The sequence below is a fragment of the Phyllobates terribilis genome, unplaced genomic scaffold, assembly GCF_046119375.1.
Source record: "Phyllobates terribilis strain yellow unplaced genomic scaffold, ASM4611937v1 Scaffold_11__3_contigs__length_659146591, whole genome shotgun sequence".
NCBI lineage: Eukaryota > Metazoa > Chordata > Amphibia > Anura > Dendrobatidae > Phyllobates > Phyllobates terribilis.
The window spans coordinates 483,580,887-483,599,110 of record NW_027362771.1 but is presented as its reverse complement, the minus strand read 5'-3'; the positions used below and the strand labels follow the sequence as shown (position 1 = coordinate 483,599,110).

The following is an 18,224-nucleotide window of genomic DNA, read 5'->3' as shown; positions in this document are numbered from 1 at the left end:
GTGACTGCTGATGTACAAATCCAAAATATGCTGCAAATTTGATTTATTTAAGAACAAAATTCACTTATACAGATTTTTTTTTTCCTTTAGAACAAATTGAATTTTCTGTTTTGTACACAAGTCGGAGGATTTCTCCTTAAAGTGCTGTTATTACATCATCCAAAATACAAAAGATGGGTAAATCAACCAAATATAGAAAATAATTCAAATAACTTAAAAAAATACTGCTTTAATAAGAATCACAGTACATAGATATCCATTGCACGTGGCCACTCTACCACCAATGACCCCTAGTGTAACACTTTTGGTGCCAGACGGAAACCCCCATTGGTTCTACTGAGGTTTAGTGGAAACATACAGAATAGGAATTAAATCGTAAAACAATAATACATTGGACTTTTTTGCAAGAGTTGTTTATATATATATATTTATATATATTTATATTATATATAGGTGTTGGTTATTAACAAAAGCCTTATATTACACAGTCGATCTGTGGATCATTCCTGGCTCAGATTCCTCAGTTCACAGACATCCTGTTGCTCATTTTACAATATATACAAGTTCGCCTATTGTTCCGAGGGGACACTCCAATATGGTCGGCTACGCTTGTGCTTTCTTTCCACTGGAGACAGCGAATGGCTTCATTTGTACAGAAACTATTCCCTGTGTTTCTCTCACGGAGCTGGAGGATACATTAATTTCCTTGGAGCCCAAATATAGCTAAGAGGTGCTGGATTAGAAGACTGAAGGAACAGTTCTCTGTGCAAGGTCTTGGTATCGGCATCTTAAATAAAATACATATATATAGAAAATGTCAGCATGTATTAAAACATGAACAGTAAACACGTATGATCACAAAGTGGCCCTTTTTCATTAAACCACCACTTCAGCGGGTTTTTTTTTAAATTCAGAGCTGGAGTGGTGTCACTAATCTAAGTTCCTTGCCGCTAGTCTTATACTTACCAGCTGCCGTCTTCAGCTGTTCCCGGCACCACTCCAGTCCTGCGCCATCTTGTGACCGCAACTTCTGACCATAAGTGAGTGATAACGGTCACAAGCTGTCAGCGTAAGTCTAAGCGAGCCTCGTTCAGTCCTCATTCTGGCTCTCATAGACTTACATTGAGATGTGACCTCCAGCTCGCTCCAGCAGGTCACAAACTGCTGGAAAACTACCGGAGCAGGGCTGAGAACAGATGAAGACTGCAGCTGGTAAGAATAAGACATGGGGCAGGGAACTTTGTTTAGTAGCACCTCTCCAGGGCTGCAATAAAAAATACGCTGGAGTGTTGTTTTAAAACTTTTCTAATGTACAAGTATCAGCTCTATCATGGAGACCTATAACCAATCACTGGCCACAATGGTGATGAGTTTCTCACTCGAACCAAAGAGGCCCTCCATCTGGTGCTGCTTCTTATTTTATTCCTCATTATCACAGGGCAGAAAGGTCTTGCACCCCTACAATCCCCTTTCTATTCCCTGTATTACAGCACCACCTTTTGGCCACTTCTCCTTTCACATCTCTGCTAACTTTGCTATGATAGAAAAGTTGGAGGCCCAGCACAAGTTCTGTAGGGTAGTGGCTAGGACCATTCTGAGCTCATCCACTCCATAACAGTTGCTCTAGTTGCTTCTATGACATGTACACCTTTGTACAGTGGCGTAATTTGAAGCTCATTGCCCCAAATGCAAAAGTTCCAATGGAGCCCCCCAATTATTGCAAGTCTTTAATAGAATGCGTCTCATATCAATATACCAAAGGGACTTTTTGCATCCCCTGCACCTATTGTAGTTACGCCCCTGCCTATGTATACTTACAACCTTGCTCTGTCTCTATTATGTATGTTCCTCATGTACATATACAGTCTTGGCCGAAAGTGTTGGCACCTTTGACATTGTTCCAGAAAATGAAGTATTTCTCCCAGAAAATTATTGCAATTTTGTCCGGCCAATTTTTGGGGTTTTGTGTGAATTTATGTCTAATTTGCCTTTTTTCCCTTCTTTTTGTGTTGTTCCAATACACACAAAGGAAATAAACATGTGTTTAACAAAACGTGTAATTGCAATAATTTTCGGGAGAAATACTTCATTTTCTGGAACAATTTCAAGGGTGCCGACACTTTCAGCCATGACTGTATGTTCAGCACATGTGCAGCCGCTCTTGTTCTGTATTCACAGTTTTTATGCAGTTGAAATTGCTCCGTGACACACTTTTCTCGTCTCCTTTGCTAATACCTTTTAATTTCTGCTGGATGGCATAGCGTGCTTTCCTCTCTTGATCCAGTTCATTACACAAGGTGTCTGGGGAAAGAACGGAGACTTTAGCTTCTCATGCTCAATGACAGGCTCTTCTCCAAATACTCAACCCCTTCCTTGCCAGTAAATACACATCCTTCATTTATACATTTCTCAGTCTGATTGCAGCCGCAATACCACTGTCCTTAATAGGTCTACTGACCCATCACAATTGGTTAATTTTGACATAATTCTAGCATGAAATATATATATTATAAAATATTTTTCCTATATTTCTGTCCACTTAATTATCCTCTCCATAGTACAATTAGACAAATATCCATGTTCACTATATAATATGCCGCTATAATAAGCACAAAAAGCACAGATGTAGGTGTTCAGCACTGTACATGCGGGGGAAGGCACCGGCGTAGACAGGACTGGGTTAAAAGCAGAGCACTTTGTTAGAAGTGAGTTACAGTAAGGACACTGCCTGTGATTTTGCGCTGGGAGGCAGATGGATACGAGTGGAATTAAACACAATCGCAGGCATTAACACGCAGGTAATTTTACGCCTCGATTTTTAATTTAGAAACCCATGCAAATTAGTGTGCAGAGGAGTTCAATCACTGTTTGGTAATGGTGCCTGCAAGGCCCGAGCGAGGCTTGTTTGCAATGTTCAGGCTAATCAGAGGATATTAAATAAGAAAAAATAATTGTTAAACTACCTTGCATTTAAACCAAAGCGACTGAGAGGATTGGAAGCAGCGTCAGATGACGGCAGAACTGCGGGAGAACTTACCTCTGACAATCTGCAGCTGCTGGACCATCTCTTCTCTGTACGCCAACTCCCTCTTCATCTGGTCCTGGAAATTGTCTAGAAAAAAAAATAGAGGGAAATGAAACAAACAAAAATAATTCCCGACAAAAACAAGGGCAGGATATTAGTGACAAGAATATTCCCGAGCCAGTGTGGAGTGGTAAGCCGCCTGACACTGCTAAGCTGTTCCAGGCCATCAAACCACTATGTTCTATGAGGCAGAAAACCATAAGGTCACATTGTAAAGGCGATAATCACGGCTTCCTTGTCTATGATAGTGCTAGGGAAGCAGTACATGCCCAGGGGATGTTTCAATTACATTCTCCCAAGTTGACTTTCTAAGTCAGGTTTTGCATTTTAGATGGTTCAGTGTCAGTACAAAGTGCGTGCCCATGTGTCAGTACAAAGTGCATGCCCATGTGTCAGTACAAAGTGCATGCCCATGTGTCAGTACAAAGTGCATGCCCATGGTATCCGTGAGAATAATTGTTAAAGTGGGTTTTAATATGACATTTTCTTACTATTATAGCAAATTTACTTTCTTCTTAACAGTTTATAAGCCCATAAAGGGTACCTGTTACTTTAATTGTTACTTCATAAATCAATAGTACACATTAAAAAAAGCAGCTTTGTAATACATCTCATCAAAGAAATCTGCTTCTTTCTCCTCCAGGACTGATCTGTGTGGACACTTTTATTGTTACCGTCATTTTAATTGTTTTTTATATTAAACAATTGTACATGAGAAAATAAGAAACTTTGTAATATATCTTATTAAAGAAATCTACTTATACCTTCTCCTGGACTGATCATTATTCACAAAATTCTCAATTCACAGGTAAATTCAGGTAATTCAGTGAAGACAGATTTTCACATTGCTGAGATAAGAGATGACAGTTGTGCTTTTAAAATTCTATGGAGGAGAGGAAGAGGAGGCAGACACAGACATTCTGGGGCAAGTTCTTCTAAAAAACAACAGTTACAGTTCTCCAAAGAACTTTCTAAGCACCAACTGCCATCTCCTATCTCAGTAATGGGAAAATCTGAGCCATTGCTAACTAACAAAATCATTCCTCACTCGGACAAAGGGGATCTCCAGTCAAAAAAAAATGATACTGGATATAGCCTCTACTGGTTTTTCAAAATTTCCATAGTGGTTCAAAAAAATTCCACATACTCAGGAGCCATTTTAAAAGCACTTCAGAAGGGATCAATGCAGCATGCAAATCTCTTTCACACTTGTATGGCACAAATGGAAAATAAAAACAGCACAAAGCTATCTGGTAAAGAAGCAGCATAGTGTCACATGCATGCTCACAGATCAGCAGGAAAAGTACAGAAAGTACAGAAATCCGCTATTAATGCCGCTTATCATACCTTTCAAGCTTTGAAATTCCCTTTCCAGCTTTTTCCTAAGATCCATCTGTTCCACCAACAATTTCTGCAGCTCATCTGTAGGAAAACAATCAGTTACAGAGGCAAAACCTAAATACACACAAGAAAAATCTTTTTTTGGAAGGTGTTTTGGAAGGCAGAGATCCAGCGGGTGTAGGGAGTTTTAGGGCTTGCTCACACCGCCGTATAAATCGGAGTGCTATCCGATTTTTTTAGCGGACAGCACTCAGACCAATGTTATTTAATGGGGCAGTGCTGATGACCGTTTTTTTCACTGACAGAATCTGTCTCTGAAAAATATTGCAACATACTGTGATCTCACTCCAAAATCGGTTGGGTGCAAGAAAAAAAATCGGATACCATATGGAGCCACATCATGCCATCTGATTTTTACGGATACATTACAATTCTGTAACATAGGAAACTTAACCGAAAAAAATGAACTGGGAGTATAAGTTGGTATGCATGCAAAATAGGAGCATGTTCACACTAGTCATTAACCCCTTCACGACCTATGACGCATAGATATGTCATAGGTCATATCTCTTCCCTTAATGCGGGCTCCGGCGCTGAGTCGGCATCGTTCCCGGCACATGACAGCTGATTTTATCAGCTGACATGTGCCCCTAACATCCGCAGGTGGAATCGCAATCCTCTCACTGCTGTTGACATGTTAAATGCTGCTGTCAATCACTGACTGAAGAGAATCATAAGACCCACCCATCGGCAGCCCTGTCACGTGATTGCGGTGTGCTGATGGCTTGGAATGACAGCCGGGGGTCTGCAGAAGATCCCCGTGCTTGTCATTGCTGATCTCCTTTGAACGCTGGCCCGTGATGGTTTCTGCTATGTGTAGCACAAGCGATCGGAAGATCGCAACTTCAAGTCTCCTAGGGGGACTATTGAAGCAAGAAAAAAAAAAAGGCTTAAAAAATATGAAAGTTGAGATCACCCCCCTTTTGCCTCATTCAAGAACAAAAAAAATACACATATTTGGTATCGCTGCGTTCAGAAATGTCCACTCTATCAAAATATAAAAACAATTAATCCGATTGACAAACGGCGTAACGAGAAAAAAAATCAAAACTGCAGAATTATGTTTTTTTGGTCGCTGCAACATTGCAATAAAATGCAATAACAGGTGATCAAAACATTGGATCTACCCCAAAATGGTATCAATAAAAACGACAGCTCGGCGCGCAAAAAATATAAGCCCTCACCCGGCCCCAGATCCCAAAAAATGGAGGCGCTACGGGTCTTGGAAAATAGCGCCATTTTTTTTTTCTAACAAATTTTGTATTTTTTTTCCACCACTTAAATAAAAAAAGAACCTATACATGTTTTGTATCTGCAAACTTGTAATGACCTGGAGAATCATAATGACAGGTCAGTTTTAGTATTTAGTGAACATGGTATATAACACACCCAAAATACAATTGTGGAATTGCACTTTGTTTTTGCAATTTCACTGCACTTGCACTTAGAATTTTTTTTCCTGTTTTCCAGTACATTATATAGTACAATCAATGGTGTAGTTCAAAAGAACAACTCATCCCGCAAAAAAACAATCCCTCACATGGCCATATTGACGGAAAAATAAAAAAGTTATGGCTCTGGGAAGAAGGGGAGCAAAAAACGAAATTGCAAAAACGGAAAATCGCAAGGTCATGAAGGGGCTAAACAGACAACTTGACGTTGGTGGGATGGCTTTTATGCTTTTTTTTAACAAAAACGGTGTTTAAAAAGTACCCTGTTATTTATATGCACAATTGCTTTTCCTTTTTTCCTTACAGCAGGGTATATGTTCATTTAACATAGGAAGAATAGAAGAATAGGAGGTTGGTCAGCAGAAGACTGCACTCACCTTTTGCCATGTTCTCAATGTCTTTTTCTACAAACTGGGTCCCAGTGACATCGATTGGACTGTCTTCCCCTGTTTGTGATAAGCGAGAACAGTAAGACTAATGCTGACTATAAAAATCACCTTTATGATCCACATAATCTTACATGGAAGTGAAAAACAAATGTAATTGTATCCTGCAGCATATAATAAAACATATTCCCCCTCCATTGCTTCCAATGCATATTAAGTGGAAACTATGGCAACTTAAAATAAGTGTCTGAACTGATTAACAGTGATGTGAATGGGGATTTGTCCGAGACAACAGATATGGGAAATAAAACAAACAGCAATATTCAATAATAGATTATAACATTTGCATCTACATAGTAATATAATGATGCTACATTGAGAAGCTTTAATAAGATAAAGCAATATAAGAGCTCGTTCAGACTAGAGTGTTGTACAGCCGTGTGATGTCTGAGTAAAAGTTATACATAACAAAGACCAATGTAATTCAGTTGACAGTTTTTTCACACCGACTGAGTGCTTGTGTGAAAAGTCTTGCAGCATGCACTATTCTCTAATGAGTATCGAATGAGAATCGCCTATAAAAAGTGTAAAAGTGAGCAAGAAAATAAAATCAGATCCCAAACAGATCATCTGTGTGGCATCTGATTTTTCCGGATATATTGCAATTCTTAAGCCTAAGAAACTGTATTTGATCATGTACATTTTAAAATGTTGATGTATAAAACCGGATGTCACACGGACGTAAAATAAGGACACAAAGGACATGGATGACACTATGGATGAAAATCATCTGCATTTTCTGGAGGAAACTCAGACAATTTTTCCTAAGCTTGTCTGACCCCAACTGGGCCAGAAATGAACAGGACTTATAATATGCTTGAGATCATGCATTTATTCATAATGACTATTGATGCTTTATTTCCATAGCAGTCTTATCATTCACATATATTCCAGTCTAAAATGGGGTTCACAGCCTTTTTACCCAGAGAAGATATATATGCTTGGGTTTCTTAGCATGATCTTTGGATACCCATGAAAATAGGGAACAGCAAATATACATTATACTGCCAACCATGATCCCAACAATGTAAGCCCTACCATAGTGTTACCATATGGTCCTACCATAGTGTTACCATGTATTCCTACCACAGTGTTACCATATAGCCCTACCACAGTGTTACCATATAGCCCTACCACAGTGTTACCATATAGCCCTACCACAGTGTTACCATATAGCCCTACCACAGTGTTACCATATAGCTCTACCACAGTGTTACCATATAGCCCTACCACAGTGTTACCATATAGCCCTACCACAGTCTTACCATATAGCCCTACCACAGTGTTACCATATAGCCCTACCACAGTGTTACCATATAGCCCTACCACAGTGTAACCATATAGCCCTACCACAGTGTTACCATATAGCCCTGCCACAGTGTTACCATATAGTCCTACCACAGTGTTACCATATAGCCCTACCACAGTGTTACCATATAGCCCTACCACAGTGTTACCATATAGCCCTACCACAGTGTTACCATATAGCCCTACCACAGTCTTACCATATAGCCCTACCACAGTGTTACCATATAGCCCTACCACAGTGTAACCATATAGCCCTACCACAGTGTAACCATATAGCCCTACCACAGTGTTACCATATAGCCCTGCCACAGTGTTACCATATAGCCCTACCACAGTGTTACCATATAGCCCTACTACAGTGTTACCATATAGCCCTACCAGTGTTACCATATAGCCCTACCACAGTGTTACCATGTATTCCTACCACAGTGTTACCATATAGCCCTACCACAGTGTTACCATATAGCCCTACCACAGTGTTACCATATAGCCCTACCACAGTGTAACCATATAGCCCTACCACAGTGTTACCATATAGCCCTACCACAGTGTTACCATATAGCCCTACCACAGTGTTACCATATAGCCCTACCACAGTGTTACCATATAGCCCTACCGCAGTGTTACCATATAGCCCTACCGCAGTGTTACCATATAGCCCTACCACAGTGTTACCATATAGCCCTACCACAGTGTTACCATATAGCCCTACCACAGTGTTACCATATAGCCCTACCACAGTGTTACCATATAGCCCTACCAAAGTGTTACCATATAGCCCTACCACAGTGTTACCATATAGCCCTACCACAGTGTTACCATATAGCCCTACCACAGTGTTACCATATAGCCCTACCACAGTGTTACCATATAGCCCTACCACAGTGTTACCATATAGCCCTACCAAAGTGTTACCATATAGCCCTACCACAGTGTTACCATATAGCCCTACCACAGTGTTACCATATAGCCCTACCACAGTGTTACCATATAGCCCTACCACAGTGTTACCATATAGCCCTACCAAAGTGTTACCATATAGCCCTACCACAGTGTTACCATATAGCCCTACCACAGTGTTACCATATAGCCCTACCACAGTGTTACCATATAGCCCTACCACAGTGTTACCATATAGCCCTACCACAGTGTTACCATATAGCCCTACCAAAGTGTTACCATATAGCCCTACAACAGTGTTACCATATAGCCCTACTAAAGTGTTACCATATAGCCCTACCACAGTGTTACCATATAGCCCTACCAGTGTTACCATATAGCCCTACCACAATGTTACCATATAGCCCTACCACAGTGTTACCATATAGCCCTACCAAAGTGTTACCATATAGCCCTACCACAGTGTTACCATATAGCCCTACCACAGTGTTACCATATAGCCCTACCAGTGTTACCATATAGCCCTACCAGTGTTACCATATAGCCCTACCACAATGTTACCATATAGCCCTACCATAGTGTTACCATATAGCCCTACCACAGTGTTACCATATAGCTCTACCATAGTGTTACCATATAGCCCTACCATAGTGTTATTTATACTGCTCTTCTACCATAGTGTTATTATACTGACCTACCAGATTGTTATCATACAGTCCTTCCATTGTGTTATTTATCCTGTCCTACCATAGTGTTATTATATATCCCTACAATAGTGTTATTATAATGCCATACCATAATATTTCCATATAGCCCTACCATAGTGTTATTGTACTGACCTATCAGAATGTTACCACTCAGCCCTACCATAGTGGTATTGCCTGCCTTATCATAGTGATATCATACTGACCTACCATAGTGTTTTTATACTACTCACCACCAGAAGAAAGCTATAGCCAAAACAAGTGTAGGTGTGGGCACCATGCAAACGAGTGGACAGCTTACAGGTAGGTACATTATCTAGATATATCATGTGATTACTTTGTTTGTGTACTGCGCATATAGTATAACTTCCATTTAGCTCAAGACTACTTTAGTATTATTTTACATTTATTTAAACACTTTATCTTTGGTCTATGGATTTTTTTTCATAATTCTAGACATTTATATTGATATATTTTGTCCAAGCGTGTCGCCTTTCCACCTGACACTTTTTTATCTTCTGTTTTTAACAATTTAATAAAGATTAATATAAATTACCATTAGCTATTTGTGTATTTTTCTATATAGGATTAATTGGTATTTTTTATGCCTAGCCTAACTTTTTCATGTTTTTGTGAGATATGGGGATTGCATCTATTTATTTATACCTCTTTCTATGTTTTTTTTTCTGCTGGAATCTCGCACTATATAAATTATATGATTATTTTCTCTACCATAGTGGCACCATACTGCCCTACAATAGTGCTACTGTGTCACCCCAGGCCTGAATGCCACAAATAATAAAGGCTGTGTCTGAGAGCAGGAGGGAGGTTCCCTGGTTAGGGGCAATTAGCATACAGCACCTCCTGTCCCAGGCCAGTAGGGGGAGCTGGCTGCCCCTATAAAAGCTGGAACTGGGGGCAGGGTTAGAGAGAACTGGACGACCTAGCTCAGGACTGAGACTAGTCCCAGAGAAGGAGGGACAGTTCAGCTGTAGCTGAAGAGTCCGTGAGGCAGAGGAGAAACTGCAAGCCAGGGACAGAGGCGACGAGAGCCGATCCTGGCAGAGAACCAATCTACCTGACATTGGGGTCCGAGGCTGTCAGGGTTATAAGCCCAGCAGCAGAGAACCAATCCGCGAGGGATTTCATGTCCTTTGGCCTGAGAAACCTGGAGGCTCCGCCACAACAGAAGGGACCAGCAAGGCCAAGAGAGGCCAACGGTAAAAGGAACCCAAGTTGCAAGCCATACGGGCGAGAAGTACACGGCCAGCTCAGGGACGTGGGCTATTACACCACGAAGAGGGGGATAGTCAGAAAGAGCATAGAGAGAACGGTAGGCCTACACACTCACCCTGACCAGTGGGGCTCGCCCGAATGCTCTCAGACACCCAGGCCCATTCCTAACCAGTACCACCGTTGGGTCAGTAATAATACCTACAATAAAGACCCTGGACTGTTTGAAGTGGACTCTGAACTCTTACTATTGCGGCCGCACTATCACCCCCAGCATCCACCTACACTGCCCTGAGGCTATACTCTTCCCGTGGGGAGTTATCCTACCCCTGTGCTGCTCACCAACACCAGCCTCAGCGGTCTGCCTTGCAGCGGCGGTTATCTCTGACCGCAATCCACGGGTGGCGTAGTCGGACATTCAAAACACTGATAAATAGACTGCCACAATTTGGTCTGACCACCCTGAGCCACGGGATCGGGTTGCCACTACTACCCCCAGCATCGTACAGAAGCCCGGTTCCGGGTACCCCACGGCCCAGGGGGTGAGTCACTACCATAGTGTCATCATTTAGCCCTACCATAGTAGCATACTGGCCTACCAAAGTGTTAAGATATTTCCAAAACAGAGTGCTATTATACTGTAATACCATAGTGTTACCATACAGTCCTACCAGTGTTATTATTCTGCCTTACCATAGTTTTATTATTCTGCCCTACCATAGTTTTACCATTCTGCCCTGTCATAGTGTTATTACATTGTCCTACCACAATGTTACCATTCTGCCCTAACATAGTGTTACCATACTGCCCTGCTATTAGATATAGCTGGCAGCCAATGTTCTGAGGATACTGCCCCTTGAGAAAGTGGCTGTGTACGCCACGAAACGCGTGTCGGGGTCATTTTACCGCCACTTCAGTCCACCGTTACCTGATTAAAACCCTGGTAAGATTATCCTCCTCCTCTTTTATGTACTTGGTGCCATAGAAGTTTATTGTAACTAATAAGATTGACACTGATAGTCCAGGTTTCATATAGCACATGGGATTTTTCTTAAATTGCCTGCACTGCACTTTGCTAGAGATTGATAACATATGCACTTCTTGGGGAAATGATGGCAGGTTGCTGTGGACGTATCTGTCTTATTGTCATGCCACCATTTTTGTACAGTTGTGCTCAAAAGTTTACATACCCCGGCAGAATTGTTCCTTTCTTGGCCTTGTTTCAGAGAAATTTTAATGACAACCAAAAACATCCAAATGACGCCGATCAAAAGTTCACATACCCCAGTTCTTAAAACCGTGTATTGCCCCCTCTGACATCAATGACAGCTTAAAGTCTTTTGTGGTAGTTGTGGATGAGGTTCTTTATTTTCTTAGATGGTAAAGATGCCCATTCTTCTTGGCAAAAAGCCTCCAGTTCCTGTAAATTCCTGGGCTGTCTAGCATGAACTGAGCGCTTGAGATCTCCCCAGAGTGGCTCAATGATACTGAGGCCAGGAGACTGAGATGGCCACTCCAGAACCTTCACTTTGTTCTGCTGTAGTCAATGACAGGTTGACATGGCCTTGTGTTTTGGATCGTTGTCATGTTGGAACGTCCAAGTACGTCCCAAGCGCAGCTCCTAGGCTAATGAGTGCAAATTTACCTCCAGTATTTGCTGATAACGTGCTGCATTCATTTTTCCTTCAACTTTTACCAAGTTTCCTGTGCCTTTGTAGCTCGCACATCCCCAAAACATCAGCGATCCACCTCCATGCTTTACTGTAGGAATGGTGTTCCTTTCATCATAGGCCTTGTTGACCTCTCTCCAAATGTAACATTTATGGTTGTGGCCAAAAAGTTAAATTTTGGTCTCATCATTCCAAATTACCTTGTTCCAGAAGTTTTGAGGCTTGTCTCTGTGCTGTTTGTCGTATTGTAGGCGAGATACTTTGTGGCATTTGCGCAGTAATGGCTTTCTTCTGGCGACTCGACTATATAGCCCATTTTTCTTCAAGTGCCTCCTTATTGTGCCTCTTGAAACAGCCACACCGCTAGTTTTCAGAGAGTCCTGAATTTCAGCTGATGTTAATTATGGGTTTTTCTTTGCATCCCGAACAATTTTCCTGGAAGTTTTGGCCGAAATTTTTGTTGGTCTACCTGACCGTGGTTTGGTTTTTACAGAGCCCCTGATTTTCTATTTGTTAATCACAGTTTGAACACTGCTGACCGAAATGATCAATTCCTTGGATATTTTTTTGTATCCCTTTCCTGTGTTATACAGTTCAAATACCCTTTCCCGTAGATCCGTTGACAATTCTTTTGCTTTCCCCATGACTCACAATCCAGAAATGTCAGTGGCTGGATGAAAGATGCAAGAGTCTGTCTGCATCCCAGACACTCACTCAGCTTTTATGCACACACACTGATTACAAGCAAACGGGTTACATGTGGGGATGTTACCTTTAGTAGCCATTCAAACCCATTTGTGTCAAATTCTGTGCATGTTATCGGGCCAAAATCACCAGGGTATGTGAACTTTTGATCAGGGTCATTTGGATGTTTTTGGTTGTCATTAAGATTTAAAAAGAGAAAACACAGTAGTTTGACAACAAATGGCTTCACCCAACCAATAACCATGAGTGGAGAAAACGTTTTTTTGTTCACATTCATATTCTCTGAAACAAGGTAAAGAAAGGAAAAATTCTGCCGGGGTATGTAAACTTTTGAGCACAACTGTATATTTTATAGCAAAACCTTAAAATTAATGTTATTTCATTGTTAATAAACTATGAATCCTTTTGTGAAATTAAATATTTTAGAAACGTGCGCTTTCTCTTTTCTATCTAACCAGACTGAGCCAGAGCAACGCGTGGCCAGATACAGCTAGTAAAATATGAATCTTTATACAAATATAACTCAGTTTTCTCCGTACTTATAATGTTCCGAGGAGGTAGTAGATGATGATATTCAGAGTAGGGTAACGTAAAGATAAAAACAACCGTAGCTACTGTAATAACACAATTTTTGAAGCTCAATTTAAACATATATGACCAATGTAACAGATTTCCATCAGCTGGACTCGATCACTTTTAGTCCCATAAAAATAACCATCATAATCATAAAATAGTTGATCTCATTAATGATAATCGCTATATCTATGGCCAGCTCATAGCTAAGTCATCCGTTTCCTACTAATGACGTAGTGATTAATATGTCATTCCCTGATAGACATTAAATAGTGATATAACACTGACATCACATGCATTTCTCCCAGCAAAGGAAACTAACATAACTTTACTATGTGCATTAAATTATATTAACTATTTCTCAGTCTATTCGATTCCTTTTACATTTCATATTCACTAAAAGGATGACTTAAAGGCTGAGCCATACAGATGTAATAGGTGACGCAAACACCCACATACTGCCATTAATACAGGGCTCCCTCGAGTTACAATATTAATTGGCTCTGGGAAGAACGTTGCAAGTTAAAAGGAAACTTTAGAATGTAATTCTATTTGACTGTAAAAAATTAGTTTAGAAGCCCCAAATGTTATCCCAAAAAATATATAAAAAAAGATAAAAGCACAAAACTGATACTAATAAAGCAGAACCTTATATAAAAAAAAGTCGGAAAAAATGCTAGAAGCTGTAAACCACTTTCTGTGTAAAGGACGGGAGCTTCTTCAAGGTCCAGTACAGTAGGTACCATGAGAATAACATGGTATCGCCCTCAGCTGGTGCCTAAAGCAGCAGCTCCTCCTGACACAGTTGTGCAGAACATGTAGTACCGCACTGTACTGTAGGAGGCGCTACTAGGTTATCAGTACATGCACTCCACAAATACAGCTGTTTATAGTGATTGGCTGCACCCTCCAGTCATTCATGTGCTGCAGATCTCAGATGTCTGTGACATTATGTTAGATGTCCCAAGTACCATTGAATGTTAAAGATATTGAATCCTGCGGTTAATGTAACTTGAGAAAGACCATTGTATAAAAATCATGCTACTTAATAGGTTTTCATTAATTTTCCTAAAAATAAAATATGAGAAAAAAACAAATAGGCATGACTTTATGCTGCCATGTAAAATGTCTTGTGAAAATACAATCCAGCTAATAAAGTATAATTAATTAAATTAAATCACAAGGAAAGTGAAATATTATCCACAAAGCCTAAAAAACTCAAAAATGATCTGGCAATAATTTGGTGAACACTAAGGTGAAACAAAAGCATTAGCAGGACCCTGGTCTAGTGGGCACGCTGGCATTTTGTGGCCGCTGACAAGAGCCCTGCGAATGACTGTCATTCATGCGTCACACCGCAGAGATGTCACCCCAGATATATTAATCAGACGAGGCACTAGGGATGTCCGTAGGTAGGAGGAGAGGTTAGGGTAGGTTCACACATGGCAGCGGTTTTTATGAAGCGTTTTCTGTGCGTAAAATATGCAGTCTATTACCGTACTAGCATGATTAATGAGATTCTGCATGTAAATTCTTTCAGCGTTTTGCAGGGTTTTTCCCTCATTCAAATGCAAAAACGCTGCAAAAAAAAAACAAGTGAAAATATGACAAAAATAAGTGTATTGAACGCAGCATTTTTCCTGCCACCAATCTGGTTTTTGGCACAAAGATAAACACCGCAAAAATGCAACGTGTGAACATACCAGTACGGTCCGGCGGCCACAGATTTCGATGTGGCTGTAGAACCAGTGTCCTGTGAATCTTTTTACTCAACTCTAGTGAAAACAAGTAAATCGAAATAATTCCCAAACTTCGGCAAGGAGGAGGGGGGTGTAAAAAACAAAAACAAACTTGTGCATAGTGTTCAAAATTCTCAGTATATGAGAAGTTACAAATATCTTCTAATAATTATTTTATAGCAGCAATACTATTTATAAAATGCAAATGATCTCACTATAAAGTTTGTAATAAAGACTCATTAAAAAATAAACATGTTGAATACCATTAAGTTTATTACATTAGTACATTACACTGGATGAGATATTAGACAATTGCTGCTCAGCTTTGTACAGAATACACGTGCTATAAAGAACACGACTGCATATTTTCATCAGACTTTTCCTTTAAGGAAATTCTTGCTCCTTTAGTCGATTGTTTTTGATACTGTACATTTTTAATATCGAATCGAAGAGAACTGGCTCATGTGGTCTAGACCTATATATTACTGTAGGCAAAGTCCAATAGTTTTGGTGCAGAAACGTCTTGCAGAAAGCAGCATGCCCAAGTAAGATCCATATTCCCATGAAAGGTTATTCTTTACACAATTGAGTTACTTATTTAAATATTTATCCGGTGAAAGCTGGAGGGGACAAGCTGTTTTACTGCTGATTTAAATCTCCGTCTATCGATTGTGAATACGAAGTGCCAAAGATGTATTATTAATGTGGGCATTAAACGGGAAGACGGGGTAATGCGCACATTTTATGGGATTGGTAGGTAGAGCACAAACTGCTCATTTATTCGACAAGTGGGAAAGGAACATTCACAATGTGTGAGGATGTTACATTAGTAAGATATACTGCGCGGGGCCAGAGATAGCACCTACCTCTGTCAGTGTGTACGGGGCTCGTGTGAGATATATGACTCCTTTGGTCTTGGAATGACTTCCTGCTTTCCAGATCTTCAGCAGTTGAATGACTGTCTTCTGAATCTTGCTCTTAAAAAGCAATAAACAAGGTTTCAACTGTAGGCGAGCAGACAATATACATCTGACCCACAAAAACTTACTAGAAGCCGCTCTATATCCCTGGAATATATAGTGTTACACCAACGACGTATGACTGACAAGCTTATGTGCATTGTGTACGTCTGCTAATATACAACTATACACAGACACATAATTATATTTATAAAACCCAAAAAAAACACAGTCTGCAGAGTTATACAAAATATACATGAAGCCTAAAGGATTAAGGATTCTACTATAAAATGAGTAAAATGAGATCCATGATGATTTGATTGCCTCCGTTTGCCTGTTATGGCTTAGTTATGAACACAAGCCATGGGGATAAAACTGTGAACAATTGTAGGAAATTTTAAGAAATTAGTAATAAAACAAGAGGATACCCTAGTGCCTTTGAAGTCTATCAGTGTGGCTGCAGGAGATCGGATTCAAACCTGTGTATGAGTCGTATCAGGAGAAATATACTGCCAAAAAGAGGGAAAATAATAATCTCTGCGCTCACTAAGAGACAATGCTGAACTCTGAGAATGAATTGCTGTAATGTCTGAGACTTTACGTCTCGCTTGTGCCACTGTCCGGATGTAATTCCAAAGTGATATGCAGATGAGGCAGCAGAAAGTGAATATTGTCCGTCTACAGCATACATGTCAAACTCTGGCCCGCGGGCTAAATCTGGCCCGCAAGGTGGTTTTATTTGGCCCTCAACACCAAAACCATCAACCCTATGTGGGGCCATTATTCTGTATGGAGGGCTATGTGGGGCCATTATTCTGTATGGAGGACTATGTGGGGCCCATTATTCTGTATGGAGGACTATGTGGGGCCATTATTCTGTATGGAGACCTATGTGGGGCCATTATTCTGTATAGAGAACTATGGGGACCCATTATTCTGTATGGAGGACTATGTGGGGCCATTATTCTGTATGGAGGACTATGTGGGACCCATTATTCTGTATGGAGGACTATGTGGGGCCCATTATTCTGTATGGAGGACTATGTGGGACCCATTATTCTGTATGGAGGACTATGTGGGGCCCATTATTCTGTATGGAGGACTATGTGGGGCCATTATTCTGTATAGAGGACTATGGGGACCCATTATTCTGCATGGAGGACTATGTGGGACCCATTATTCTGTATGGAGGACTATGTGGGACCCATTATTCTGTATGGAGGACTATGTGGGGCCCATTATTCTGTATGGAGGACTATGTGGGGCCATTATTCTGTATGGAGGGCTATGTGGGGCCATTATTCTGTATAGAGAACTATGGGGACCCATTATTCTGTATGGAGGACTATGTGGGGCCATTATTCTGTATGGAGGACTATGTGGGACCCATTATTCTGTATGGAGGACTATGTGGGGCCCATTATTCTGTATGGAGGACTATGTGGGACCCATTATTCTGTATGGAGGACTATGTGGGGCCCATTATTCTGTATGGAGGACTATGTGGGACCCATTATTCTGTATGGAGGACTATGTGGGGCCCATTATTCTGTATGGAGGACTATGTGGGGCCATTATTCTGTATGGAGGACTATGTGGGACCCATTATTCTGTATGGAGGACTATGTGGGACCCATTATTCTGTATGGAGGACTATGTGGGGCCATTATTCTGTATGGAGGACTATGTGGGACCCATTATTCTGTATGGAGGACTATGTGGGGCCCATTATTCTGTATGGAGGACTATGTGGGACCCATTATTCTGTATGGAGGACTATGTGGGGCCCATTATTCTGTATGGAGGACTATGTGGGACCCATTATTCTGTATGGAGGACTATGTGGGGCCCATTATTCTGTATGGAGGACTATGTGGGGCCATTATTCTGTATAGAGGACTATGGGGACCCATTATTCTGTATGGAGGACTATGTGGGACCCATTATTCTGTATGGAGGACTATGTGGGACCCATTATTCTGTATGGAGGACTATGTGGGGCCCATTATTCTGAATGGAGGACTATGTGGGACCCATTTTTCCGTATGGA

At 40.8% G+C, this 18,224-nt stretch overlaps 1 protein-coding gene across 1 annotated transcript in view; it reads right to left on the bottom strand.

Moving 5' to 3' along the window:
* Positions 1–312: 312 nt before the first annotated feature.
* SKOR1 (SKI family transcriptional corepressor 1) overlaps positions 313–18,224 on the bottom strand; it is a 50,578-nt gene continuing 32,666 nt past the window's right edge. The window contains exons 4-9 of the mRNA XM_073650863.1: positions 16,082–16,192; positions 6,315–6,383; positions 4,433–4,507; positions 3,038–3,112; positions 2,236–2,301; positions 313–787 (exon numbers count right to left, since the gene is read on the bottom strand). Coding sequence (XP_073506964.1) covers positions 678–787; positions 2,236–2,301; positions 3,038–3,112; positions 4,433–4,507; positions 6,315–6,383; positions 16,082–16,192 — 506 coding nt within the window. The 3' untranslated portion in view covers positions 313–677. The remainder of the gene's footprint in view (positions 788–2,235; positions 2,302–3,037; positions 3,113–4,432; positions 4,508–6,314; positions 6,384–16,081; positions 16,193–18,224) is intronic.